The following is a 25,647-nucleotide window of genomic DNA, read 5'->3' as shown; positions in this document are numbered from 1 at the left end:
ATGCCTAAATGTCATTTATTCCGCTAGTCTATTGAGGCTTCTCTGTTAATCTCCATCGAATCGCCATACTGTAAATTCTACTGCCTGCTTTAATTACGAACTTTGGGCATGACTCGGAGAATAGATGAACTAGGCTAGTACGGAGTGGTAGCACTAGGTGTGGATTTTGCAGGCTCCAGGTTAGGTGCCTGTGAGCCCCTCCATAGAGAAATAGGCAAGCTATCGCGTACCACTTCGTGCTAGGCTAGGAGTTCGTCACTGTCACTTCTGGCCACGAAGAGCTATATTTTCTTGCGCTGCTCATGCGCTCTGATATTTCTTCCAATTATTAACTACAAGATACAGCATACGCCTTTCTCATTGTTCTTCCAAAGCGATTACATATAATTTTAGCGCAATGGCGGCCCAAAACCAAATGCATAATTTGACAACGCTCATCAAACGGTATTTGGATATCCCGACGTGCCACCTCGCCCCCACGATGCTGATTGCCTGGCAGACTTGAAGCCGCAACCTCACGCTTGGAGGATATCGCCTCGTCCACAGAGCTCCCTAAAGATGTCTCCGGCCTCGCCCAGCCCGCAACTCCTCAGTCAGAAACTGCTGCAACCCCGCTGCCCCCGGCCCCGAAAGAGCCTCAGGAGGTGCTACCTGAGTCTATCGAAGATTTCGATGTTTTCTTAAACAAGAGCCTTGATAAATATATCAAGCTCAGCAGTCAGCTTGGAGGAGTTGTTGCTCAGCAAGTCCGTACCTACCTACTCCCCAATTTCTCGCAGCATTGGGCAGGAGAGCTAATTATTGTGATGCGATGTAGGCGTCTGAGGTTCTCAGGGGTTTCCAAGAACAACGAAAATTCCTGCTCATTGCTTCCAAAGCTGCAAAGCCGAGTACCTCAGGATCTAGCTTAACTGTTTACCAAAACTTGCTTAAACCTATCAACGATGCTGTCATGGCCGCGACCGAACTTAAAGAATCCAACCGGCCCGACCCAATGTATAGCAACTTGAGCGCTGTTGCAGATGGAATTATGGTGATGGGCTGGGTCACTGTTGATCGCCGCCCGTACACCTTTGTCGAAGAATCTTTGGGTGCTGCGCAGTTCTTTGGCAACAGGGTTCTGAAGGAGCAAAAGGACAAGTACGTCTGGCATCTGAATGAAATGCTGTGACCAAATGGCTAACTTTTTCTCTTCCTATATTTTAGTGACCCTAAACAGGTTGAGTGGGTGCAATCTTTCTATCAGATCTTCCATGATCTTGGCGATTACATCAAACAGCACCATGCCTCTGGCGTCGCTTGGAACCCGAGAGGAGAACCGGCCGAAGAAGTCGCGAAAGCATTGAATGCTAGCAAAGCATCGCAACAGCCTCCGCAGAGCAGCACTCCCTCAGCTGGTGCGCCACCACCACCTCCTCCGCCGCCCCCTCCTGGCCCGGCCCCGATCTTGGATATACCCGTCGAATCTGCAAAGCCGGCCAGTGCGGCGCCAGCTGGGGGCTTTGGGGCAGTTTTCTCAGAATTGAACAAGGGCGAATCTGTGACAAAGGGCCTGCGTAAAGTGGACAAGTCAGAGATGACACATAAGAACCCAGCTTTGCGAACAGGATCCACTGTCTCAGAGGCTCCCCGGGCTAAGAGTCCTGTTCCGGGCAAGAAGCCCAAGCCTGAGAGCATGAGAGTTAAGAAGCCAGCAAGCAAAGTTCTCGAGGCCAACAAGTGGACTATTGTACGTCTCCCAGACTATTAATAGTGAGATTATTACGTACTAACCTTTCTATAGGAAAACTACGACAAGGAGTCCGAGCCAGTAGAGATTGATGCTTCCATTACCCACTCTGTACTGATCAGCCGATGCAACAATACCACTGTCATTATCAAGGGCAAGGCAAATCAGGTCACGGTGGAAAACTCTACTCGGTTGTCCCTCGTCGTTGATTCGCTAGTCTCTACCGTGGATGTGGTAAAGGCGAACAACTTTGCACTCCAGGTACTTGGAACTGTGCCTACCGTCATGCTGGACCAGATTGATAGCGCCCAGATCTACCTCAGCAAGGAGAGCATCGCTACCAAACTGTTCACAAGCAAGAGCGATGGAATTAACGTGAACATCCTGGCTGGTGGACCAGATGATGATTACAAGGAGGTACCACTGCCTTCTCAAATCTGCTCCTACTACAGTGAAGAAAAGGGTGAGCTTGTCAGCGAAATCGTGGCCCACGCAGGCTAAATACATAGACGGATAGAGGAAGAGATGGTATATAGGAGAAAATATATACACCACTATATTCAGATAGAGATAGAATTGAATATAGCAATTTTTGCAAGATTATTTAACGTGTTGAACAATTCTGATCGTTTTCAATGATTATGATTAATAAAAACAATTTGCTGGTAGTAAAAGCCTCCTATTTCGTCATCCCATAGGCCGAGTTCCGGTACCTAACAGTACCATCTGCTACTAGATTCTAATACTTACGGAGAAACTGCTCTGCGTACAAGTGCGTACCCCATAAGTACCCCGCACCGACAGGCCGTGCTGCCGGTATCGCAACACTACGCCCTATTGAGTAACGCTGCCCCTCTACTGTCATTCTCCAGAGAATTGCGACTTCACCAGTTACCCAATTATCTACCCACTAGACCTACACACAGTGACTCTGAACCGTTTCTAGCAGTCATTTGTTTTTTTTTCTGCCTCTCCAGGATCAAGACGCATTCTGAAACATCAATTGCATATACTTCGCCACTATTATCACTTCCTCCGCGTGTTTGTTGGTTTCTTTCGCAGAGTAATAGCTTCTTTGGCATCGTTGTCGGCTTGTACGGGAGCAATACAGTATATCTTTTCATTTATCCAATCGTAGCCGCGAAACCTATCTCTCGGTCACCTACTACAGTCTCGTTTTTGAGAGATCCCCTTCTTCTGTATATTCAAAATGGCAGCTGACGGCCAACCCGATAAATCTGCCAACCCCCTCAAACGTGTCGACCTCGATGGCCATGACCTCCCACCTTCACCTGCGCCATCGAGCCCTCGAAACGGACGCCGCCGTTATGCTCTGGCGACCGAACTAGTCTATACCGAGGGAAAAGATCAGTATGGCGCTTCAAGTACTCCAATCTATCAGTCTGCGACTTTTAAGCAGAGCTCTGCCAGCGGCGGTCAACAGGAATACGACTATACAAGATCCGGCAACCCTACACGCACTCACCTCGAGCGCCATCTCGCTAAGATTATGAACGCAAACCGTGCCTTGGCTGTTAGCTCTGGAATGGGAGCTCTTGATGTGATCTCGCGACTTCTTCGTCCTGGTGACGAAGTCATAACTGGCGACGATCTCTACGGTGGTACACACCGTTTGCTCACATATCTTGCTACCAACCAGCAAATTGTCGTACACCATGTCGATACAACAGATGTCAACGCCGTTAAAGAGCGGTTGTCGGAAAAGACGACGATGGTGCTCCTCGAGACTCCTACAAACCCTTTGATTAAAATAGTTGACGTGCCCTCGATTGCACGTTTGGCGCATGAAGTCAATGAAAAGGCCCTTGTGGTGGTTGATAACACTATGCTGTCTCCCATGCTATTCAACCCTCTGGACGTGGGCGCAGACATTGTGTACGAGTCAGGAACCAAATATCTCTCCGGTCATCATGATATCATGGCCGGCGTGATTGCGTGCAATGATTCGGCGATTGGCGATAAACTCTTCTTCACTATCAACTCGACCGGATGTGGACTATCTCCCAATGACTCATTCCTTCTTATGAGAGGAGTCAAGACGCTGGCTATCCGCATGGAAAAGCAGCAATCCAACGCACAGGCCATTGCCGAGTTCCTAGAATCACACGGATTCAACGTACGGTACCCTGGCCTTAAGTCTCACCCACAATATGACTTGCATTGGGCAACTGCCAGGGGTGCCGGCGCAGTATTGTCTTTTGAGACAGGTGACGCAGTGCTCTCACAGCGTATCGTGGAGGCAGCTCGTCTGTGGACCATTAGCGTCAGCTTCGGATGTGTAAACAGTCTCATCAGCATGCCCTGCCAAATGAGCCATGCCAGCATCGATGCCAAGACTCGAAGGGAGCGACAAATGCCTGAGGATATCATTCGCCTCTGCGTTGGTATCGAAGATGTTGATGATCTGATAGAAGACCTTTCTCGCGCTGTAAGTTTACCTTTCGAACTCACTTGCCTGTTTTATTCCCTTGCTAATGACTGATCTCAATCTTTAGCTTGTTCAAGCTGGCGCAGTAACAGTCTCTCTTGATGGATTCCAAGCTGTTGAGCCGGCTCAGACGCAGTGAAGGCCTTGGAGGATCGGCTAAAATGGTGGAGTAAAAATTACGAGTCGTCCATTCGCTATACGTTTTGAAGCAAGTCGCTTTTGATTCACAGCATCAGTGTGAGATGCGGCCTCCTAACATGGCCCCTGATAAGCGTGGAGGACAATGAATACCCCCGGAGTGTATGAGAGTGAGCTACTACTGAGCGGCGAAAAGGGCCGGCGACAGTTACCTCAGAAAACATGATTATGGTGGTATTGGCTTTCTCCGTACAATCAATGTACATGTACGAGTAGATTCCAACGGAGCTCCATGTACTACGTACCTGTTACGGTCTCGGGCTCTGCTAGTGCTACTGCTCTGAATGCTGTAGTTATGCTTTGTATGGAATACTGCATATGTTAATACCATTGATGAAGTAGCAGGGTGGTGAAATTAGAGCCGTGAATAAAGCACGAAATAGTGCGGAGGCAGCCAACCGGCAAGTAAGGCGCTAAAGTCAAGCATATTTATTTTATTTTGAGCTATTCCGTCCGGGGCCTGCGAACCTGAAACATTGCACATCTAATTTATCCAACACGGCAGTAAACAAGTATTACTTTTATTATTCATACTTACTTTACCAGTATGGCATGGGAATTCTTTTTGTTTTAAGCGTTCTACGGCGTATGAAGAAAGTGGCAGGTTTTCGCTGTGGACCCTCCTGGGACGCTGGTCATGACACTCGATCTAGCCAACTAAGAAGATAAGAGTACAGAAATAATACTGTTAAGATAATACCTAGTGCATGATATTATAGCGTTATTTATAACCCTGGTAAAATTTAGTAAACTTAATTTATGGTTACACACAGCCTTTGTTCCTTTTTTATAGCGCACTCTATAAGAACTCTAGAACATCGTTCTATAACGTGCGGTCCCCTCTTTAGATATGCAAAGCTTATGCGATCTGGGATGCTGGATAGACCATCCTTTTATTGATCGTCGTCATCATCATAATCATCATCGTCGTTTCCGTCTACGCACAAGATTAAAGGCGCGTCCGGCATTATCACGGAGGGAGAGAAGAGCATCTCAAGATGATATCTTACGGCTCTCTCACACACACACACTTATACTTGTACGGCGTCTACTTTTGGATTTTAAATTTGAATGCAGATGAACTGGCACACTTGATCCTTTGGCGGTTTCACTTCCCCACAGCAGAGGATAATGGCACTTATGCGTATCTCAGCTTACCAGCAGACTCGTAATTTATCCACAGACTAAGCGCTTATACCCACACAAGCATGGGCGATTCCACGTTTTTCTTCTTTTCTTGGGAGAGAGAGGGGCCCGCGATCGCGGGCTCTATCGACCAAACGTACGGGTCAGAATTGCCCCGTCCATTGGCGCCTTCACAGCCACCGACATTTTCATGAGCCACCTCATCGTTTCACGCATATATACTAGTCTATGCCATCAGCTCTTCTATTAGTAATTCTTGAGCAGAATTCTACTCCCAGAACCCTGGCAGCCCTCCATTGATGGCCAAAGTTTTAGAAGCAGCAAAACCTGTAATGCCCCGTATTTGCACGGCCTGAACATCAATCCTCTGCCTGACAAGGTGTCTGGAGCCACCGAAGGCTTGCCACGTCGTCGACCCCTAGGCCCGGCCTGCGCTACGTCGCTGGTGAAGCGGAATACCGAAAGTTATTCAGTATTGTGCATTGCCCAGGGCCACAGCCAGCCGAACACGGCTATTTCTGTTCGCAGATCTCCAGACTCAGCTACATATAAGTAGCCATCTGAGCTGCCCACCAATACTACCACCACCTTTTGGCCTATGGTGCCAAATTGGACAGGGACAAGAAGAAAGGATATCAATTAGCCCCACCACTTGGCATCGACCTGCTTTGATTGAGGCTGTTTCAATGGCTAGTCCTAGCCATCGCCGCTTCGGCTCTTATGGCCAGCAGCGCCAAAGTCTTATCCAAAACGACCCCCTCGAGCCCGGTCCTGTTTACAACAAGACCTACGGCGCTCAAGAGACGCTTCCCCCTCCAAACACCACCAGCAACGAACTCAAGCGAACCCAATGGCGGCGGAGTGGTGAAGGACCAAAAAACATGAAGCTTTTTAGGATCAAGACCGGCGGCGAAAGTGGCCGCGTCGGTATTCACCCCTGGCACTTCTTCAGAATCTGCTTCCGTTCTTCATGCAAAGCCAGCGCAGCCGTCAATGTGCTCTGGCCTATTGTTCCCGTCGCCTTGGCTGTTAGATGTAAGTCGATGTGGGCTGGGGTGGCAGCGAGAGGCCCTGTCCATCTGGTTCTTATATAGAGTTCGCGGCACACTTGCTGACTTCGAATCTTGTGCTGTTTTAGACTCCTTGCCGGAAAAACATGTTCTTATTTTCACCCTCTCTTACATTGCAATGGCGCCTTGCGCCAATCTCATTGGATTCGCTGGCCAAGAGCTGGCACGCAAACTTCCCCATGTGCTCGGTGTACTTATTGAGACAACGGTCGGTTCTATTGTCGAGATCATCCTCTTCATGGTTCTACTCTCCAAAAATCAATTTCTTGTCATAAAGGCTGCCATCCTCGGTTCGATTTTAGCAACTATGCTTCTCTGCTTGGGTCTCTGTTTTTTCGTCGGAGGATTATATCATGAGGAACAGAGCTTCAGCGATACTATCAGTGAGGCCGGCAGTGGTTTGCTTCTCACAGCGTATGTCGTCCTCACCTGCGTTCACTTATTGAAAGCAAGCTAATGCATAATTCCAGCGGCGTGGCGTTAGCTATTCCCACCGTCTTTCAGCGAGGACTCCCGGAATCCAATATGACAGCTGCAGAGATTGCCGACAAGACCCTAAGCATCTCGCGAGTTGTCTCTATTCTCCTCATACTTGCATACTGCGTCTTTGTCTTTTTCCAAGCCCGGACGCACCATGGCCTCTACCATGACATTTTCGAAATGGACGAAGAGCGCGATCGCGATGGCCACAAGGACGCTGCCAAGGACAAGCTCACCCTAATAGAGTGTCTTATTGCGCTAAGTGTTGCCGTTGCTCTGGTTACTTTGATTGCAATCACCCTCGTCTTGCAAATCGAGCCTATAATTGAGCACTCAAAGGTGTCTGACGCCTTTATGGGTCTTATCCTGGTTCCTTTGGTCGAGAAATTTGCCGAGCATATCACCGCTATTGACGAGGCGTGGGACAACCAGATGAACTTTGCGCTGTCTCACGTCCTGGGTGCCACTCTTCAGACTGCCCTCTTCAACGCGCCCTTGGTTGTCGTCGTTGCTTGGGGCCGCGATAAGGCTCTGGATCTAGACTTCGGCATCTTTGACCTCGTCATGCTTATTCTCGCCATTTTGACGGTTGGTCGATTTTTGCAAGATCAGAAAAGCAACTATCTTGAAGGTTTCCTCTTGGTAATTCTTTACGTTGCTATAGCAGTCTCCGCTTTCTACTACCCAAATCCAGGCCACGAGGGAACCGAAGGGTCTGATGCCTCTACGGAAGGCTTAGAAGCTGGCGAGAAATTCCGACTTTTTTGATATGGACCACATGGTTGTGTAGTGCAGCATGGCAAAACATTAGACTTTCGCTTGATGCTTGTTCCAGCCCCAGCAGCTTGTACTCGGCGATATAACATTCCGAAAGAGAATATTAAGAAAAAATTAGACTTATGGGACCATATATGGCGTTGGATAAGTGGTTACAAGCATGCATAAGGCTTCAGATCCTTAACTGGAAGGATACCCACTGGTTTCGTTTTATTTTTGTGTAAGCGGCTTCCTTTTGAGTTTATACTATGCCTATTAGCAACTCTTAGATACTGGTTGAAATAGAATATGGTTGGAATATATGAGGCTATTGAAACATATAGATTGCCAATTTTTAGCTGCTCCATAAATGTAGCAACACGGATATTGGAGCAATAATTTGAATTCGAGAAGGGATTTGTGATGCTGCCTTGGCTTACCCTACAAAATTGGCAGGATTTTGTATTTTCAAGATGAGTCCCCTATTTCGGGCAAGAACATGCGTAATATTGTGGCAGCAGTATATTTCTCTTTTAGACTGCCTTGGCTTGGCGCCTTATTTAACAGACATCTTTGTAGTTGCGTATATCATATGGAAGATCGTGGTGCTCCGGTTGTGCATCATGGCACATCCAGCTGTTGTCGACCTGATTGGCTCCCACGTTGAAAAACAAGTGCCTGTTAACCACCCTTGGTTTAGCATGCAGGAGTGCTCTGCGCATCGGGCTAAGCTAGATCTCGCAGCCACGTTGTTCCGGCGGCACAGTGCTAGCGCGCGGCTGACTCAGCGCTGCATATGTTGAATTAAGCTCTCAATGATGATGGCATTATCGGCCAAATAGGAATTTCACTATATCAGAGTTCTTTGGCCATTCCGCATAGCTTAGCCTTGCGTCAATCTTGTGGCTGCGAAGGACCAGGGTTTAAGTTCTGGTTACTTGGCCGACTGCTTCGTGCTATATATCCTCTTGTCCGACCTGTTTTCTCGGACGCACCGATGCTGCTGGATCGCCTTGCCCAACAACAGTGCCATATTTTAGGGCAGTACATCCCTTAGCAGCCTGGCGTCACGCTCGAATGTAGTACCTCGAATAGAATCGGCTGTCGCAATCCAGACTCAACGAGCGGGTTGCCATGGATCGTACAAGGAAGCGTATGTGTTGTGTTTGCGATCCTGCCGCCCAGCAATTTATGGGCTAACAGTGAATATTAGGAGAGCTTCGAGCTCTTAATGAAAAAGCCTGGGATGGCGACAAGGGTACAGTCAACGAATAGCTTCAATGCCTCGTTATTCGCTAGCTAATTCCTAGACCAAAGGCCTCATAAATATCAGCGGCTCGCTTGACTCGTCTCTCAAGAAGAATACCGCCTTCATAAAAAGGCTTCGAACCGCTATTAGCGCTGCGACTCTCTCAACCTTTCTGCAAGAGATTCGAACTCTCAGCTTGCATAAATATCTTTCCGAGATCATATCCGCATGCTATGAAGGACTTTGTAGACTTAAAGCTCCAGGAGAGATCGAGGCCGCGGTCGAAATCGTGAGCGCGCTCCACCAACGGTTCGGCCCTACCGAATTCACCGAATATCTTACCTGGCTGCTTGGCAAGGGCATGGCCACGCCTGACAAGAGTATTCTCAAAAGTTTGCCGGCGGAGGTCCGCGAGAAAGAGGAGAAAGAGCGCATCACCCGACAGCGTGCTCTTCTCAGGGTAATTACGGAACTATGGCTTGTTGGCGTGTTGAGGACGCTTGATGATGCGAGCAAACCAGATGATGCTACTAAAGGTGCTACTGGCAAAGCTCCAGAGTTGAAGACTCGGAGCAGCTCCAAAGTTGGCGGCTCTGCGGATCCATTCCCACTCGAAGTCTTGAAAGACTTACTCGGCTATGATAGGGAGCACGCTAATTTGCCGTTGCTGGTTATCTTCGTCAAAGCCTTCAGCTGGGACATTCTGGGGATCCGAACCACTACACCCGAAAGCCGCAAGCCTGGAGATGATGACGGTCTACCGGCCGCTGAACATACAAAGGACCTTTTTACCGAGGACCAGCCATTCACTCCTCCCGAACTAGCAGACAAGTTTAAAGACATCTTGAAAAAGTACTTCGACGATGTTGCGAATCATATTATTCGCGACCAAAAATCCATCCATCTCCAAGCACGGCGCAACGCTGAGGCCTATGTCAAGTCTGGAGAAGTTTTCGAAGATAGGCAAGCTAATTACGAGAAACAAGTGAAAGCTCAAGATAGGCTCGTTGCCAATGCCCAAGTAATAGCAGACGCCATTGGTGCGGAAATGCCTAGCCTGAAAGACTCCAATGATCCTCTTGCAGCTTCAAACAGCTCTATAGGCTTGGTCAAGACTGGTGACTACCTGCGATCTATGGCGGATGGCGCCGGCATTTGGGAAGATGAAGATGAACGCCGGTTCTACGAAAATTTAGTCGACCTCAAGGGAAAGATTCCGGCTATTCTTTTAGAAGATGGAAAAAAGAAGAAATCAGAGGCTGAAGAGCAGACTGTCAAGAAGCCAGACTCTACCGAAAGCTCAGAACCTACAAAGGGCCCAGAACCCATTGATGATCAATCAATGGCTATCGCTAATAAGACCATTGGAGCACAAGTAGATGCCATCTTGGCTCGTTTGCCAGACCTTACAAATAAGGAAATTATTGACCAGACGGCCATTGATTTCTGTTTTCTCAATTCCAAGGCATCGCGCAACCGACTAGTCAAGGCTTTGACAGAGGTTCCCAAGGGGAGGAGTGATTTGCTGCCATCCTGGGCTCGTCTGGTTGCTACCTTGGGTAGATATATGCCAGACGTACCAAAAGGGCTGGTCGATTATCTGGACGCAGAGTTTCGCAGTCTGCAGCGACGCAAGGAAAAGGACTTTTTGGGCCAGGTTCGGTTGAGCAACATTCGGTATTTGGCCGAACTTACAAAATTTGGAGTGGTCCCTGAGCATGTCGTTTTCCACTGCCTCAAGGTCAGTCTTGATGATTTCTCTCGGATGAATATCGAGATTTTGTGCAATTTAATTGAAAATTGCGGCCGCTATCTCCTCAGGAACCCTGAAACTGCGCCGAGGATGGCAAGCTTCCTTGAGACGCTGCAGAGGAAGAAGTCTGTACAGCATATTGGCCAGCCAGAGCGGATGCTCATTGATAATGCGGTGTATCACGTTGATCCCCCAGAACGACCCGCTATTGAGCAGAAGGAACGGACTCCAATGGAGCTCTTTATCCGAAAATTAATCTATGGAGACATGACTAAACGGAATTATAGCAAGATCTTGAAGCAAATCCGCAGACTCCATTGGGAGGAGGCAGAGGTAAGACTATTCACCCCCCATCCTTTGTTTTTCTCCTCCCCTCAAGCTGGCTAGATTTATATTATGATTTTTGATTTTGCTAATCATATTTTCTATAAATCTAGGTTGTTGCTATTCTGGAAAAAGTGTTTTCTAAGCCTGGCAAAGTGAAATATGGAAACATTCATCTTCTTGGCATTCTTTTGAGCGCCCTCTATCGACATCACCCGCATTTTGTGGTTAAAGTAATTGATAATGTTCTGGAGTCTATTAGTTTCGGACTAGAGCAAAACGATTTTAGGTTTTCTCAACGCCGTGTTGCAGAAGTCAAGTATCTCGGCGAACTCTACAACTACCGCATGTTGGAACATCCGGTGATTTTTGACACCATGTACAAAATCGTACTCTTTGGATATAGTACGTTGCGTTTTCTTTCCTTCCTGGCAAGCCTTGGCTTCTCCGCATGTGAACTAACATATTTTCCAGACGGGCCACCTGTACTTGGCAAATACAATCCTTTTGACCTCGCAGATGATTATTTTCGAATCCGCCTTATTTCCATAATGCTAGAGACTTGTGGAATGTTTTTCAATCGAGGTGCCGCAGGCAAAAAGCTTGATTATTTCCTATCATTTTTCCAGGTAAGGCCAGTGTATTGACCTTTTGCATAAGGTGTGGCTAATCATATGTATTTCTACTAGTACTACGTTCACACGAAATACCCCCTTCCCCTGGACATTGAATTCCTTGTGCTTGATACCTTTGCACTAACCCGACCCCAATGGAAATTTGTGGATGACATTGAGGAGGCGACTAAAGCTTTCCAGCTTGCGATTGCTCAGGATCAGAAGACTGCAGGAGTTGACAAGGTCATCGAGGCAGATGATGCTACCAGTGGCCCGTCTTCTGAGGATGAAAATGGCGACATTGACGACGTAGAAGCGGATGGCGATGGTGATGATGAAAGCGCCTCTGAAGAAGAAGAGGAAGCAGAGGTGGGATATAACCAATACATTTCCACAAACAATCGCCGTATGATAGGCCTACTAACAGCATCGTTGACAGGATGGCGATAATGGATCAACTCATGAAAGCGAATATGACGAGGCCATAATTGTTACCAGACAAGAGGAGGCTGTAGACCCCGAAGACGAGGCCGAATTTGAGCGAGAATATGCAAAAATGATGGCAGAAAGCCTCGAGTCCCGCAAGTTTGAGCGCAAACAATTGTTTGATGTGCCGCTTCCTGTGCGGTCTAGAAACCGCGAACCATCTATGTCTACTGGCTCTGGAGAGACGGCACAGAGCGGCACTATGGCGTTTTCTCTGATGACAAAAAGAGGCAATCGACAACAGGTATATACATTCATCCACTGTTACCAATATTTCTCATCTATCGCCTATGCTAACATACACTCAAGACTCGCACCGTTGAACTCCCTTCGGACTCGACGTTTGCAATTGCTATGAAGACACAGCAACAGGCAGAAAGAGAGGAACAGCAACGGATAAAGAATCTTGTACTTAACTACGACCTTCAACAAAGCGACGATCAAGAGGGTAAGTGCACTTGATTTTGCCCCTGCATTAATTCCAACATGGACTCATTTGAACTAGGTAACGAGCGGCCGACAACATTCTATCATAACCGGGTAGAAAAACCGAATAAAGATCGGGGCCAACGCGTTCGGAAACTTCAGCTTAGCGATGTGGACTGGTAGAGCGCTACACCGACAGCCAATTACGCTGGCGATGCACGATACAACTATTCTGCTATGTGAACCTGGGCATCAAGCAATTACAAAACTTGGGCATTATCGGAGCATAGCCTTGATTTCTCCACCATTTTCGGAAAAGAATTGAGAAAAAGGCGATGGTGCCATATACACGCCGGTACACAGGTTACTACTAGCGAAGAGAGTTTAGATATGAGACCAAGAAGAAGATGGTAGCATGGCTCATCTCTACCGCACTCATCTGTCTAGTAAAAAAGCTAAGAGATCATTTGACTGATGTTGCAGCATCCGACTAAAGGTGCTGTCTTTGCTCAATATTTGGCATGATGGCAGAGAGCAGATGATGATAGCAGGGCTCGTACTATGCTGCTGGTGTCAAGGACAAGCTGGTACTATGATGGATGGGTGCGATGGGGAGCAGCGACATCTCAGATTGACTACAAAGCATGGATTTACCTGATGGAGAATTTCTAGCGGGCTTTAACAACGTTACTGAACTCCGGAACAGGAGGGAGGGGCGAGGGAGGATGCAAGGGACCTGAGCTGCGGACGCTTGTATGAGGGTGTCGTCGCCCCTCTTGTATTTACTACTATCCAGTTATCTGTATGTGCAAGGCCAGAAGAAGCCTGCATCAACTAGGGTGATGGCAGTTCAACAGGGCAAATCTTGAGACCTTCCGCCTTGGTGGGGTTGGGGCGATATATTACCTGCTACCAAGCGGGCACTAGATATGTATGTCTTTAATAATAGCACGAATGCATGCATCGGAGCGATTTCTGAGGGCTCACTGGCGAGGACACAATCAATGGATTCGTGCTAGCTCTCGTATCTGAAGTGGCCGTTACTATTTTAAGGGTCCAAGCTCTGCATGCTAAACTGCTCCTAGCAGGTCGATTGCACCAACGACGCAGTGGGTGATGGTATGTATGTACAGTACGTGCAGTGTGCCGTCCGAGCTGTTATTTTGGGCCTGGATGGCAAGATTGAAATTTCTGTCCTTTTCCAGTCTCGTGTCTTGCTTTCTCTTTTTCTTCTTGGCCGTCCCTCTCACAGAATACAAATGGCAACCCGTCCGTATTAGGCCGTGGTTCCATATTGGGCTGTGATGACACTTGCAGCTGCCCATCGACCTATTCCTGGCCTCGGCCTTACCAGCTCTAGGCACGAGTGAACACTTCCCGTACGACCAAATCCAGCAGGTGGTGGCGCACATCACTTGCCGCTCCTCTCAGCGGCATTGAATTGATACATTTTGTTTTTTATTGCCTCTGCTTCAGCCCGCTGTAACCTTTGCTACGCTTCACTCTCGCTTTTGCCTTGCCTTCTGTTTCTTGCTCCCCAGTCGCTTGGTTGTCATAGGCCGGGCGTTCTCATTTACAGCAGGGACGGTGGTGTGCTGCAGGCCGGCATTCGTTGCAATCTCGCGACATCTTTGGGCTATTGCTGTCTCACTGCAGGCCTGCCACCGAGTGTCACGACAATTTCCTTCTCAGTGGCCTCCTCCGCGGCGAAATCTTATGGAAATATTGACTGGCGTTTGTATACAAGCATAAATCTTCGGAGAGTCCGTGAGCCATCTCTATTCGACCTCGTTCTTCTCTGTCTCAGAACCAAATAGCTGGCTGTGTGTGGATACGTGCATGCATCTATGTCTGGATTTCTGATATCAGAGGAGTAGCGGCCAGTTGACACCTTTTCACATTTGCCGTTCACCTAGACTTATACGGTTGGAACCCCCGTATTCTTATTATCAAAAAATTGCACTTTCTATTTTTACCTGTCACTCGTGGTAGCGAAGCAAGATGGCGGTCGGTTCGACTGGGCCAGATTGGCCCGTTAAAGATGTAAGTGAACCTCTGTTCATTGATGTCGCCCACCTGTATTCACGGTAATTGATGAAAGGTTAACGAAAGCTTGGTTGAATAATAAATAGATCGTCTACACCGCTATCATTGGTGTAGTGATGATAATGGCGCTGCTGGAGTGGTTTCTCTGGCTGGCGGCATTTGTCTACTGCTTATACAAAGCTTTTCGGAAGGCTGAACATTGGTCAATCAACGTACTCTGCGTTGTTGTTGGCATAGCGTTTGTAGCATTCAGGTTGGTTTTTCTCTAGTGCATCTAAGTTGTATACAATTCGAGAGCTGCTGACAGTCGTCTCCGTTTAGATGCATCTTTCTCCCGATTATGATAGTGACTCTGCCACTACCAAGCCAAGTTTCCAAATACTGGCCGGAATCCGTCGTCTCAGTCCTCCAATGGTTTGCATTCTGGAGCTTTTCTATTCTACTTACGGTGCCTTGGCTGTTCTGTGTCTACCAACTTGTCACCAACCAGCTTGGGCGTACAAAGCGTATCAAGCAAGTACTTGATGACGTTACCGCCCCGAAAATTGTGATTGTGATGCCATGCTACAAGGAAGAGCCTGAGGTGCTTATCACAGCTATTAACTCAGTTGTTGACTGCGATTATCCTGCTGCCTGTATCCACGTATTCCTTTCCTTTGACGGAGATCAAGAAGATGAGCTTTATCTCAACACGATAGAGAAACTGGGAGTACCTTTAACCATGGAATCATACCCGAAGAGTATCGATGTCACGTACAAAGAAGCACGCATTACCATCTCTCGGTTTCCTCATGGTGGTAAACGACACTGTCAAAAATCAACATTTAAACTCATCGATAGAGTATACGAACAATACCTCAAAATGAACGACAATCTATTCATCTTATTTATCGATTCAGACTGTATACTAGACAAAGTCTGTCTACAGAACTTTGTTTATGACATGGAGCTCAGTCCCGGCAATTCTAGGAACATGTTGGCCATGACTGGTGTCATTACGTCGACGACGAAAAAAAACAGCATCATAACGCTGCTTCAAGATATCGAATATATTCATGGCCAACTTTTCGAACGCACGGTAGAGTCCGGCTGCGGATCCGTGACTTGCCTTCCTGGTGCCCTGACCATGCTTCGCTTCTCAGCGTTTAGGAAGATGGCCAAATATTATTTTACAGATAAAGCCGAGCAGTGCGAAGACTTATTTGACTTTGCAAAATGCCACTTGGGAGAGGATCGCTGGCTCACCCATCTCTTCATGATCGGCGCCAAACAGCGGTACCAGATCCAGATGTGTACGTCAGCATTTTGTAAAACTGAAGCCGTACAGACCTACCGCTCCCTTATTAAGCAGCGGAGGCGATGGTTTTTGGGCTTCATCACCAATGAGGTATGCATGTTGACAGATTGGCGTCTTTGGAAACGGTACCCTCTCTTGGTCATTGTTCGCTTCATGCAGAATACCATCCGCACAACAGCGCTTCTATTTTTCATCATGGTCCTTGCACTGATATCGACTGTTGCAAAAGTCAAAGATCTACCTGTGGGATTCATTGGGGTCTCCCTTGGCCTAAACTGGCTGCTGATGCTCTATTTTGGCGCGAAGCTTCGACGTTTCAAAATATGGCTCTATCCACTCATGTTTGTCTTGAACCCCTTTTTCAACTGGTACTATATGGTATATGGCATATTTACTGCCGGGCAGAGGACCTGGGGAGGACCGAGAGCTGACGCTGCCGTTGCTGATGGCAATACGACCGCACGAGAGGCGGCCGAAAAGGCCGAGAAGCAAGGAGATGAACTCAATGTGGTTCCAGAGACATTTCTGCCCGCACGCGAGGCAAGAAGGGCAGCAAGTACGAAGGGTCGACCTCAAGGCACTCGGCTGGAGCACAAGAGAAGCGTTGTTAGGCCTCCTGATGGCATCGATGGCATGTTCTCTACCAGACAAAAGACACCTGCAGGACTTTATACACATCTCGACGAATCTGATATTGGTCTTGGAACGCCAATTGTATTGTCCACTAACCCGTCTTCATCGTGGGACGCATTGCAAAGAAGCTCTCTCGAAGGTTTCGAGCTCAACGGAGCCGGGGGCGTTACAATGGACCAGTTTATGGGAGAAGAAGACAGGAGAAAATATGCCATAGCCCAGCAGGCACAGTTCCAACGGAGCACCAGGGTTGATGCCGGACTAAACAAGGAATCTCCGGATGTTGAGCTCATTGATCTATCGTCAGACTCATAAGATGGTGGCGCTGTCTGGCCGTGCGATCTGCTTACATGCTGGCATCTGCATCTCTCACAAATACAGTTGCACACATACTAACATGTTCAAGAGGGGGATAAGGGAATTGATTTTCGATAACGTCAACATCGTGACACATTGGTTATTTGATTGACATCATATTACTGCAGACACGTTATACATATACAAAAAGTGTTTACCTTTTAACACGAGAAGCCGGCAAGATTTGATGGGCATTTTAGTGATAACTTCCCAAATTGGTCAAGAAGTATAAAATATGAAGGCTCCGCCATGAGTATATCGCTTATGTTAGGTCAGGTTGCGTTATTTCTATTATTGAGAGAGTTTTATATATAGAGCTGCTTAGTGTAAACGTCATTATGAATGCTATATTTTACACCCTCTGTGTGTTGTCAAATTCTAGCACTGAACTTGGGGTTTAATTGCTAGGTATGGCGGGGCAATTCAAGGAGGGGCATTAAACCAAGTTGGCGGGGTAGTTTTATGACGAGGGCCGGTCGTTATCGTGGCTGCGTCAACGAAGAAACACGTTGCAAGCCACTGACCTAGAGAGTATGTGTACATGAAAAGAGAGTGTTTTGACGTTGTCCAATCATGCTTGTTTGCCTATCTAGAGAAGTGATGGAAAAGAAGGGAAGAGACAAGAAACCTGAGGATGAAGAAAAATGGAAAGCGAGAAGACGAGAGTCAAAGAAAAAAAAAAAAGAGGATATTGAGGATGGGGATGGTGATGATAATGATAATGATATGATAATAATGCTGCTAGTAATGGCGGTTGGCTTGGCTGGCACCGTACGCTCCCTGTAGATTGCGTCTTGTCGCTGCTTGGCAGTTCTATTGGCTATTTGGTTAGGTAACAAGTAACAGCCTGGGAAACAGATGGCCTCTTTGACAGGGCTTGATTCCTTCTTGGCTCGTTGGTTAGGCTCCAGGCGCTCAGCTTTCTCGTGGAGTCTGGAAAATTCTGCAACCTTCCATGGGGTACCTCTGACGGTGGCGGCGGGGCAGCTGCTGCGAGTACCCTTTGGCTTGCCATTCGCCGGTACAGGTACACGTCACAGCAGCGCCCAGCGCCAATTACAGGTACCCCGACGGGCACATTCTAGCAGGTTGCGGCATGTACTGAATTTTTCTTCAGGTTCGCATTAGTACCTGATCTCACCGCCCACCACCCGCAAGACCCAGGCCTCGAGGACTGTTTTGCATCCCGCTTTGTATCGCAACCGCCACTTATCTGAACGGCCCCTCTGCTCAGATCTTTTTTTTTTCCCTTCTTTTTTCCTCTTTCTATTGCCTTCACTTTATCCTCACCCTTCACCCACCAGGCTCGATTATATCCTGCCTTTCCGCCTCTACGCCCTTTGAGCAACCAACTTGATTTCTTTTTTTCTTCGCTCGGGCCCCCTCAGTCGACCACCCAAGTGCGACTGCATACCTATCGACACTCTTCAAGGACAGGGATAAACAGCAAAACACCAAAGAGACATCATGACTTCCGTCGTCGGTATGTTCCCCGCTGCCGCACGTTCATTCTTATGCTTATTTCTATACTGCGTCCCTCTTTGCTACAGATTGAGAAAAGATTCGCTCTCATGCTGACCAACCTCCCTGCGTCGCAGGTGTCGATTTCGGAACCCTCAAGACGGTGATTGCTGTCGCGAGAAATCGTGGTGTCGATGTGGTAAGTGAATATCATGAACCGACATCACTCGTCTGTACTCACGGGAGCCTGAGCATCGCTGACCAATAAATTTACCACTTCTAGATCACCAATGAAGTTTCCAACAGAGCAACCCCGTACGTCCTACCCAATCGCCTTATCAGCGATATTCCTCCCTCTCCACCTCCAATCACATGTAATCGCCATGGCTAACTAGAGTGCTGCATTACAGATCTTTGGTAGGCTTCGGCCCCAAATCACGCTACCTCGGTGAGGCTGCCAAGACTCAGGAGATTTCCAACCTGAAAAACACTGTCAACTGCCTCAAGCGTCTTGCCGGCCGCTCCTTCAGCGACCCCGATATCCAGACCGAGCAGCAATATGTTACCGCACCCCTTGTCGACGTCAATGGACAGGTCGGCGCTGAGGTCAACTATCTCGGCAACACCGAGAAGTTCACCGCAACCCAGCTTGTTGCCATGTACCTGAGCAAGATCAAGCAGACTACCGCCACCGAGATGAAGCTTCCCGTCAACGATATCTGCCTGAGCGTCCCCGCTTGGTTCACAGACTCTCAGCGCAGAGCGCTGCTGGATGCTGCCGAGATTGCTGGCCTCAAGGTTCTCCGACTCATGAACGACACCACTGCCGCTGCTCTTGGCTGGGGTATCACCAAGCTGGACCTCCCTGCTCCGGAAGAGCAGCCTCGACGAGTGTGCTTCATTGACATTGGTCACAGCAACTACACCTGCTCCATCGTTGAGTTCAAGAAGGGCGAGCTGGCCGTCAAGGCTACTGCCTGGGACCGCAACTTTGGTGGCCGAGACTTCGACAAGGCCCTTGTGGACCACCTGGCCAAGGAGTTCAAGGGCAAGTACAAGGTTGACATCTATACCCATGGCAGGGCTATGGCTCGTACCATTGCTGCCGCTGAGAAGACCAAGAAGATTCTGTCTGCCAACCAGCAGGCTCCCGTCAACATCGAGTCCTTGATGAACGATGTAGATGCTTCTGCCATGGTCACCCGACAGGAGTTCGAGGCCATGGTTGAGCCTTTGCTCGCCCGTATCCACGTGCCCCTTGAGCAGGCTCTTGCCCAGGCCAAGCTCACCAAGGATGACATTGACGTTGTCGAGATCGTCGGTGGTGGTTCCCGAGTGCCTGCGCTCAAGGACCGCATCCAGGCCTTCTTCGAGAAGCCTCTGTCCTACACTATGAACGCTGACGAGGCTGTTGCTCGAGGCTGCGCTTTCAGCTGCGCCATCTTGTCTCCTGCTTTCCGAGTTCGTGACTTCACTGTTCAAGATATCATCAGCTACCCCATCGAATTCGGATGGGAGAAGGCCCCTGATATTCCCGATGAGGACACTAGCTTGACTGTGTTCAACAAGGGTGGAGTCCTGCCTTCAACCAAGATCCTCACATTCTACCGAAAACAGCCATTTGACCTGGAAGCCCGCTATGCAAACACTGAAGATCTTCCTGGCAAGATGAACCCTTGGATTGGCCGCTTCTCTGTGAAGGGCGTCAAAGCTGATGGCAAGGAAGACTTCATGATTTGCAAGCTCAAGGCCCGAGTCAACATTCACGGCGTGTTGAATGTGGAGAACGGCTACTACGTCGAGGACCAGGAAGTCGAGGAAGAGGTCAAGGACGATGACAAGAAGGAGGATGGCGACAAGAAGGATGCTGATGTAAGTATTCAAAAAATTGTCGCTCGAGGGACTTTACTAACACACCATAACAGGCTATGGACACCGATGGCAAGGCGACCCGCAAGGTGAAGAAGCAGGTTCGAAAGGGTGACTTGCCTATCGCCAGTGGCACTTCATCGCTGGATGCTAGCTCAAAGACTGCCTTGACAGAGAAGGAATCTGCCATGGTCATGGAGGATAAGCTGGTTGCCGATACGGAGGAGAAGAAGAACGAGCTTGAGGCCTTCATCTACGATCTTCGAGCCAAGCTTGACGAGCAGTACGCCGAGCACGGCAGCGAGGAGGAGAAATCCGAGATCAGAGCCAAGCTTGAGTCAACAGAGGTATGTTATGGGCATTTTCTCTACATTTGACTTTTGCGTGAACGCATTGACTGACAATGAATATAGGACTGGCTTTACGACGAGGGCGATGATGCTTCAAAGGGCGTCTACGTCTCCAAGATCGAGGAGATCCGTGCTCTTGCCCTGCCTGTCATCAACAGATACCAGGAGAAAGTCGAGGCTGAGCGCCGTGCCGTCCAGGAGCGAGTCGAGGCCGAGCAGGCTGCCAAAAGAGCCGCTGAGGAAGAGGCTCGCAAGGCTGCTGAGGCCGAGAAGGCAGCCCAGAGCGGATCCGACCAGGAGATGAAGGATGCTGATGCTCCTCAGACCGAAGAGGAGACTGGCGACCCTAAATAAACGCCACAAAGAAAATAAAATTGGCGAGAGAAGATAAAAACAAAACAGAGAAAAGAGGTATACAGCATAGAAAAAGTTGACCTTCGTCAAAACAAACGAAGGGAGGTATTATCATGAAGGGGAAAACTTGTCTACGCATTCTAGATCCATTTTATATCATATGCCCCAAGTAGCTACGATTTTCATACATTTGAAGGAAATTATTCTAGATTTTGGTCTATTGACCGTTAAAACATCGTTCGAAATTGATAGCAATAGGTGGTGATACGTTCATGCTTGTATAGATAATATTTATTCGAACCCTGCCCTTATCCAGTCTCCTATTTTTGGCCCATAGCTCTTCGCCTGGCTGAGCTTGATGCATGTCCTGTTCTCTGATCTTTCCCATGCTTTTAACTAATACGTTTTATTCCTAATGAAGGGCTTGAATCATTTCAAAGTCTACCTCTTGTTCTTATGCCACTTTACATCATGTTTTACAGACTTGCTTCTTCCCCCCCTTTTCTCCAACCGCTGCTCCCTTATACCCGATACACACGATTGTCATTTTCCTTGACAATTGTTAGCCGGAACCTCACCACGGGCTCTCCCAGCCCAGGCTCTTTTTTCGCTACCGAATATGCATGTGAGGCAAGAGAAGCCAAGAGACACAAATTGAAACGTGTTCCAAGTCCGAGCAAAAAATAGAAGAAAGGTGAGATATAAAGACATCAATGCTTTTATAGTACGAGAAAAAAAAACGGATAAGATATAACAATAATAGAGTCGGACAAGCGGTTGTATGTAGGAGTCGCGTGACCGAAATGACTGAATAGCTAGTCGCAAAAAGAGTAACAGTTGTTTTTCTTCCTGTTCTTTTCCAATCAACTACTTCAAATGTCAAAGAGGGGCTTCAGCTTGATAATTAGCTGCCATTCATCGTTGGTCACGTCTTTACGGTAGAACTCCTTCAGAGTGTCAATACTGGCTCGAGAAATTTGGCTGTAGAGCAGGTCGGCCTCTTCCAAGTGTCGACCGTAAATGGGCTGGTGACCTCCCATCTCGATCTTGATGGCGACAGAGGGTTGACCCTTTTTGCAGACGGGAATTTGCTTGTGGTCTCGCTCAATCGAGGTGCTAGAAATATATCGTATCAGTATATAAGCTCACAAAAAGCATTGGTAGGGTGAAAATTGAATGTTAAAAGATAACGGGAAGGATGGAGACTTACACTCTACCAAGGCCAATAACCTCCTTGGCGTTTGTCACGGGGTTGGTCTTCACAGCTGCAATTGGCGTATTGATCTTAAGCTGACCTTCCGTCACATCGACTCCAATGACGATGGGGCCCGTCTTGTTGAAGACAGCAACTGGCTTCAAGACGCAAGGGAAGACGGCCAACATCTTAGACTCCTCCTTCTTCTTCTCCAACATCTCATCCATATGCTTGGTAAAGTTATCAAACAGATGATAAATGATGTCGGCCTGGAAAATCTTGATGCCTTGGTCTTCAGCATATGCCATAGCTTCTTTGTCGACCTTGACATCGAAACAAAGCATCACAGCATAGTCGGGAGATTTTTCTAGCATAATACCACATTGCATGACATCACGCTTGTAAACTGGGCCGATACCAACATTGGCCACGGGAATCTTGCAGTCCTTCAAGAAATCGAGCAAAGCTTCCAGAGAACCAAGGGTGGAAGCCTGCACGCTGACACCGCGACCAGAGGTTTCGACTCTGCTGAGAAGATTTGCCAGATCTGATTCAACCTCGTCGCAAATATCTTCCTCATCATCGTCTGGTCCAACCACCATCAGCCTGGAACCGGCAATGGCACCTTCAAGACCAGGGGCGCTGATCTTGACACCCAAAGCAGCCTTGACCTCCTTGTTGTGGACGTACGCTGACTTGAGACGCAGTTCGCGTAGTGGCGCTGGAGTAAGAAGGGCTCTGATATTTGTCACAATAGCTCCTTCAGTACCACACAAGACTATTCGGTCACCTTCCCTTAAGATTCCGTTGGACAAGATGACGTCAATAGTCATACCAAAGCCCTCAATAGCCTTGACTTCAAGGACTGTTGCCTGGACCTCAGACAGATACATGAGCGAGCCGACCATACGCTCCTGGGTGAGCTGGATAATAAGCTTCAACATATCCGGGATACCCTCTCCAGTGTGCGCTGATGTGGGCACAAGTGAGACGAATTTAGCCATAGACTTGTTCTGGTAAAAGAGCTCAGAGTTGAAACCCTGCTCTGAAAAGGCTAGTTTAGTCGCCTCCAAGCGGTTCTTGAACTCGTTTTGAACTGCTTTGCTCTGAAGCGCTAAACTGTCTTGGAAGCCATTGTTGTCCACCTTCTTCCATCCGTAAAGTCTGTCAATCTTGTTGAGAGCCACGATAAATGGCGTTTTCCTGTCACGGAGCAGGCGCATTGATTCAAGAGTCTGTTGTTCAAGACCGTGCATGATATCCACAACCAGAATAGCAATGTTACACAAGGAAGAACCACGGGATCGGAGGTTAGAGAAAGACTCGTGGCCAGGGGTATCAATGACCAGGAGACCGGGGACCTTGAAGTCAAACTCATTGTTCTTGTTAATGACGGCCGTCTTTGCTCTGATGGCCTCAACTGGGAAGTACGTAGCACCAATCTGCTGGGTGATACCTCCGGCTTCGCCCTCTTGAACGTTGGTCTGTCGGATCTTGTCAAGAAGCTTCGTCTTTCCAGTGTCGACGTGTCCCAGAATACAGCAGATGGGAGAGCGCAGATCGTCCTTGGATCGAGCAGCCAGGGCGGCCTGGTGGGCCTTCTCTCTCCGCTCTGCAGCTTCTTTTTTGCGCTGAGCTTCGGCTTGCTTGGCCTTTGATATGGCTTCTTCGTCCTCAGACTCGCTTTCGTCGCTTTCATCGCTTTCGTCGTCCTCCTCTTCCTCATCCTTTTTATCTGTGCCGTTAGACTTGGCCGTCGATTTCTTCTCGGCCTCTTCGTCGGAATCGGCATCCCAGCTGTCTTTGACGTCGTCCTCTTCCCCGCTATTTGCAGCGGCTTCCCAGTCATCTTCAATGTCGCTCTCTTGAGCAGCCTTTGCAGCGGCAGCCTTTGCCTCAGCCTCAGCCTTTTCCTTTGCAGCCTTCTCCTCTGCTTCTTTCGCGGCCTTCTCGGCTTGAAGTCGGGCTCGTTCCGCAGCCTCAGCTAGAGCAGCATCTTCATCTTTCTGGAAATGGGGCAAAAAATACAACATTAGTAAGAGTCTTTCAAAAGGTATAGGTGGAGGGGGGTGGTGCACTCATTACCTTGTCGTTCTTTCCCCTCTTCTTCTTACTATCATATACCACCTTCTTCTTAGGAGCACCCTCTTCTTCTTGCGGGCCAATCTTGATACCAGCTGCAAGCATCTGCTGGAGCTTCAGCTCATTTCGAGCCTTCTCTTCTTTCTGTGCCTTGGTGAGGAACTTGCCCTCCTTCTTCAGCTGATCAATACGCTCCTTCTCACGCTGCTTCTTGATAGCTTTCTGCTCTTCTTTGCGCTTGGCTTCTTCGGCCAATCGCTTTTCTTCCTCTTCAGCCTTAACCCTAGCTTCAGCGTCCAATCGGGCAATCTCTTCCTGTCTACGACGAAGCTCCTCTTGTTGCTTCTGAATCAAAGCGAGATGCGCCGGAATCTTCTTCTTCTTGCCTCCTGTCTCAGCAGGGGCGGGGGCGGCTTCCTGTTCGGGGGCGGCTTCATCTTTGGTAGGAGCTGCCTTTACCGGCTCTGGGGCTTTTGCGGGTGCAGTTGTCTTCTTCTTCGCAGCCTGGTTATGTCCGCGTTAGAAATCTGTATGCCTAGAAGTGCTAATGCGATGGGGAGTTCAAACCTGTTCCTTCTTACGCTGCTTCTCACGTTCTTTCTTCAGCTTTTCCTTCTCAGCCTTGGTGAGTATCCTGCCGGACTCTTCAAGGTCGTCGTCATCCTTCTTGGCCGCTGCTGGGGCAGGTTTGCCCTTGCCACCCTTGCCCTTCTTTTGCGGTAGGGCGAACTCGTCATCATCCAGAGATGCTTCGACTGGTGCTTTGGCGGACAGATCCTCCTCCACCACCGGCTCAGGTGCAGGCTCCTCGTCCACGATGCCCTTCTTCTTACGCTTCTCCTTGTTCTTGCGCATGATGGCCATCAGGCCGCCGCCACCAGCAGCCTCATCTTCCTCGCCATTCTCCTCGTTGGCAGCGGGCACTGCATTGGCTGGGGCGATGCTTTCTCCCAATTCAGCCTCCCAGTCGTCCTGGTCCTTCTTGTTCCCCTTCTTCTTCGGTGCCATCTTGGTAATATTCCTGATGGTATTTGATGGGGAAGCGAATCGGCGATGTTATCGACAAAGAATTGAGGAGGGGAAGCGAAAATCTAGTAATTGAAATTCAGCCCCGCAGCGTTGAAGAGAAAAAAAAAAGAATAGGCGACGATCGTTCTCCCAACGACAGAATGGAGGACAATGCAGCGGGAGAAGAAAAACCAACCAAGAAAAAAAAAAGCCCGGAGATAATACCTGAGCTTGTCCCGCACTAATGGCCCATTAATTGTTTGTGGTGGTTATACCAAGAGCGTGTGTTATGGAGCCCGGCTGGTGGGTTGGCCA

At 48.5% G+C, this 25,647-nt stretch overlaps 7 protein-coding genes across 7 annotated transcripts; 6 read left to right on the top strand and 1 right to left on the bottom strand.

Moving 5' to 3' along the window:
• Positions 1-397: 397 nt before the first annotated feature.
• On the top strand, positions 398-2,230 carry GGI43DRAFT_383007 (adenylate cyclase-binding protein; the record flags this gene model as incomplete). Its single annotated transcript, XM_083203322.1, has 5 exons — positions 398-444; positions 500-746; positions 818-1,140; positions 1,207-1,729; positions 1,784-2,230. The coding sequence occupies 5 exons, from the start codon at positions 398-400 to the stop codon at positions 2,228-2,230; spliced, it is 1,587 nt and encodes a 528-aa protein (XP_083061881.1).
• A 709-nt stretch (positions 2,231-2,939) lies between these two features.
• Positions 2,940-4,317, top strand: GGI43DRAFT_422337 (cystathionine beta-lyase STR3; the record flags this gene model as incomplete). The annotated part of the gene is made up of 2 exons (XM_083208092.1): positions 2,940-4,178; positions 4,246-4,317. The coding sequence occupies 2 exons, from the start codon at positions 2,940-2,942 to the stop codon at positions 4,315-4,317; spliced, it is 1,311 nt and encodes a 436-aa protein (XP_083061880.1).
• A 1,891-nt stretch (positions 4,318-6,208) lies between these two features.
• Positions 6,209-7,840, top strand: GGI43DRAFT_383005 (Sodium/calcium exchanger protein-domain-containing protein; the record flags this gene model as incomplete). Its single annotated transcript, XM_083203321.1, has 3 exons — positions 6,209-6,557; positions 6,661-7,006; positions 7,063-7,840. The coding sequence occupies 3 exons, from the start codon at positions 6,209-6,211 to the stop codon at positions 7,838-7,840; spliced, it is 1,473 nt and encodes a 490-aa protein (XP_083061879.1).
• Positions 7,841-8,652: 812 nt separating this feature from the next.
• On the top strand, positions 8,653-13,307 carry GGI43DRAFT_354557 (armadillo-type protein). Its single transcript, XM_083202307.1, has 9 exons — positions 8,653-8,981; positions 9,042-9,086; positions 9,146-11,163; positions 11,268-11,559; positions 11,629-11,783; positions 11,844-12,137; positions 12,208-12,498; positions 12,564-12,702; positions 12,760-13,307. Exons 1-9 carry the CDS (start codon positions 8,963-8,965, stop codon positions 12,861-12,863), a joined length of 3,357 nt encoding a protein of 1,118 aa, XP_083061878.1. The 5' UTR covers positions 8,653-8,962; the 3' UTR covers positions 12,864-13,307.
• A 1,535-nt stretch (positions 13,308-14,842) lies between these two features.
• On the top strand, positions 14,843-16,971 carry GGI43DRAFT_422335 (chitin synthase D; the record flags this gene model as incomplete). Its single annotated transcript, XM_083208091.1, has 2 exons — positions 14,843-14,979; positions 15,048-16,971. 2 exons carry the CDS (start codon positions 14,843-14,845, stop codon positions 16,969-16,971), a joined length of 2,061 nt encoding a protein of 686 aa, XP_083061877.1.
• Positions 16,972-18,480: 1,509 nt separating this feature from the next.
• Positions 18,481-21,047, top strand: GGI43DRAFT_383002 (heat shock protein 70 family; the record flags this gene model as incomplete). The annotated part of the gene is made up of 6 exons (XM_083203320.1): positions 18,481-18,496; positions 18,612-18,673; positions 18,758-18,789; positions 18,885-20,346; positions 20,400-20,690; positions 20,757-21,047. The coding sequence occupies 6 exons, from the start codon at positions 18,481-18,483 to the stop codon at positions 21,045-21,047; spliced, it is 2,154 nt and encodes a 717-aa protein (XP_083061876.1).
• A 630-nt stretch (positions 21,048-21,677) lies between these two features.
• GGI43DRAFT_354511 (translation initiation factor eIF5B) lies at positions 21,678-25,452 on the bottom strand. Its single transcript, XM_083202306.1, has 4 exons — positions 24,892-25,452; positions 24,328-24,828; positions 22,258-24,248; positions 21,678-22,163 (listed from the first exon to the last, which is right to left on the bottom strand). The coding sequence occupies exons 1-4, from the start codon at positions 25,330-25,332 to the stop codon at positions 21,920-21,922; spliced, it is 3,177 nt and encodes a 1,058-aa protein (XP_083061875.1). The 5' UTR covers positions 25,333-25,452; the 3' UTR covers positions 21,678-21,919.
• Positions 25,453-25,647: the final 195 nt, after the last annotated feature.

Source organism: Trichoderma evansii (assembly GCF_050947405.1).
Source record: "Trichoderma evansii strain SZMC 28006 chromosome Unknown GGI43scaffold_7, whole genome shotgun sequence".
Lineage (NCBI taxonomy): Eukaryota > Fungi > Ascomycota > Sordariomycetes > Hypocreales > Hypocreaceae > Trichoderma > Trichoderma evansii.
This window is presented reverse-complemented; position numbering and strand designations above follow the sequence as displayed.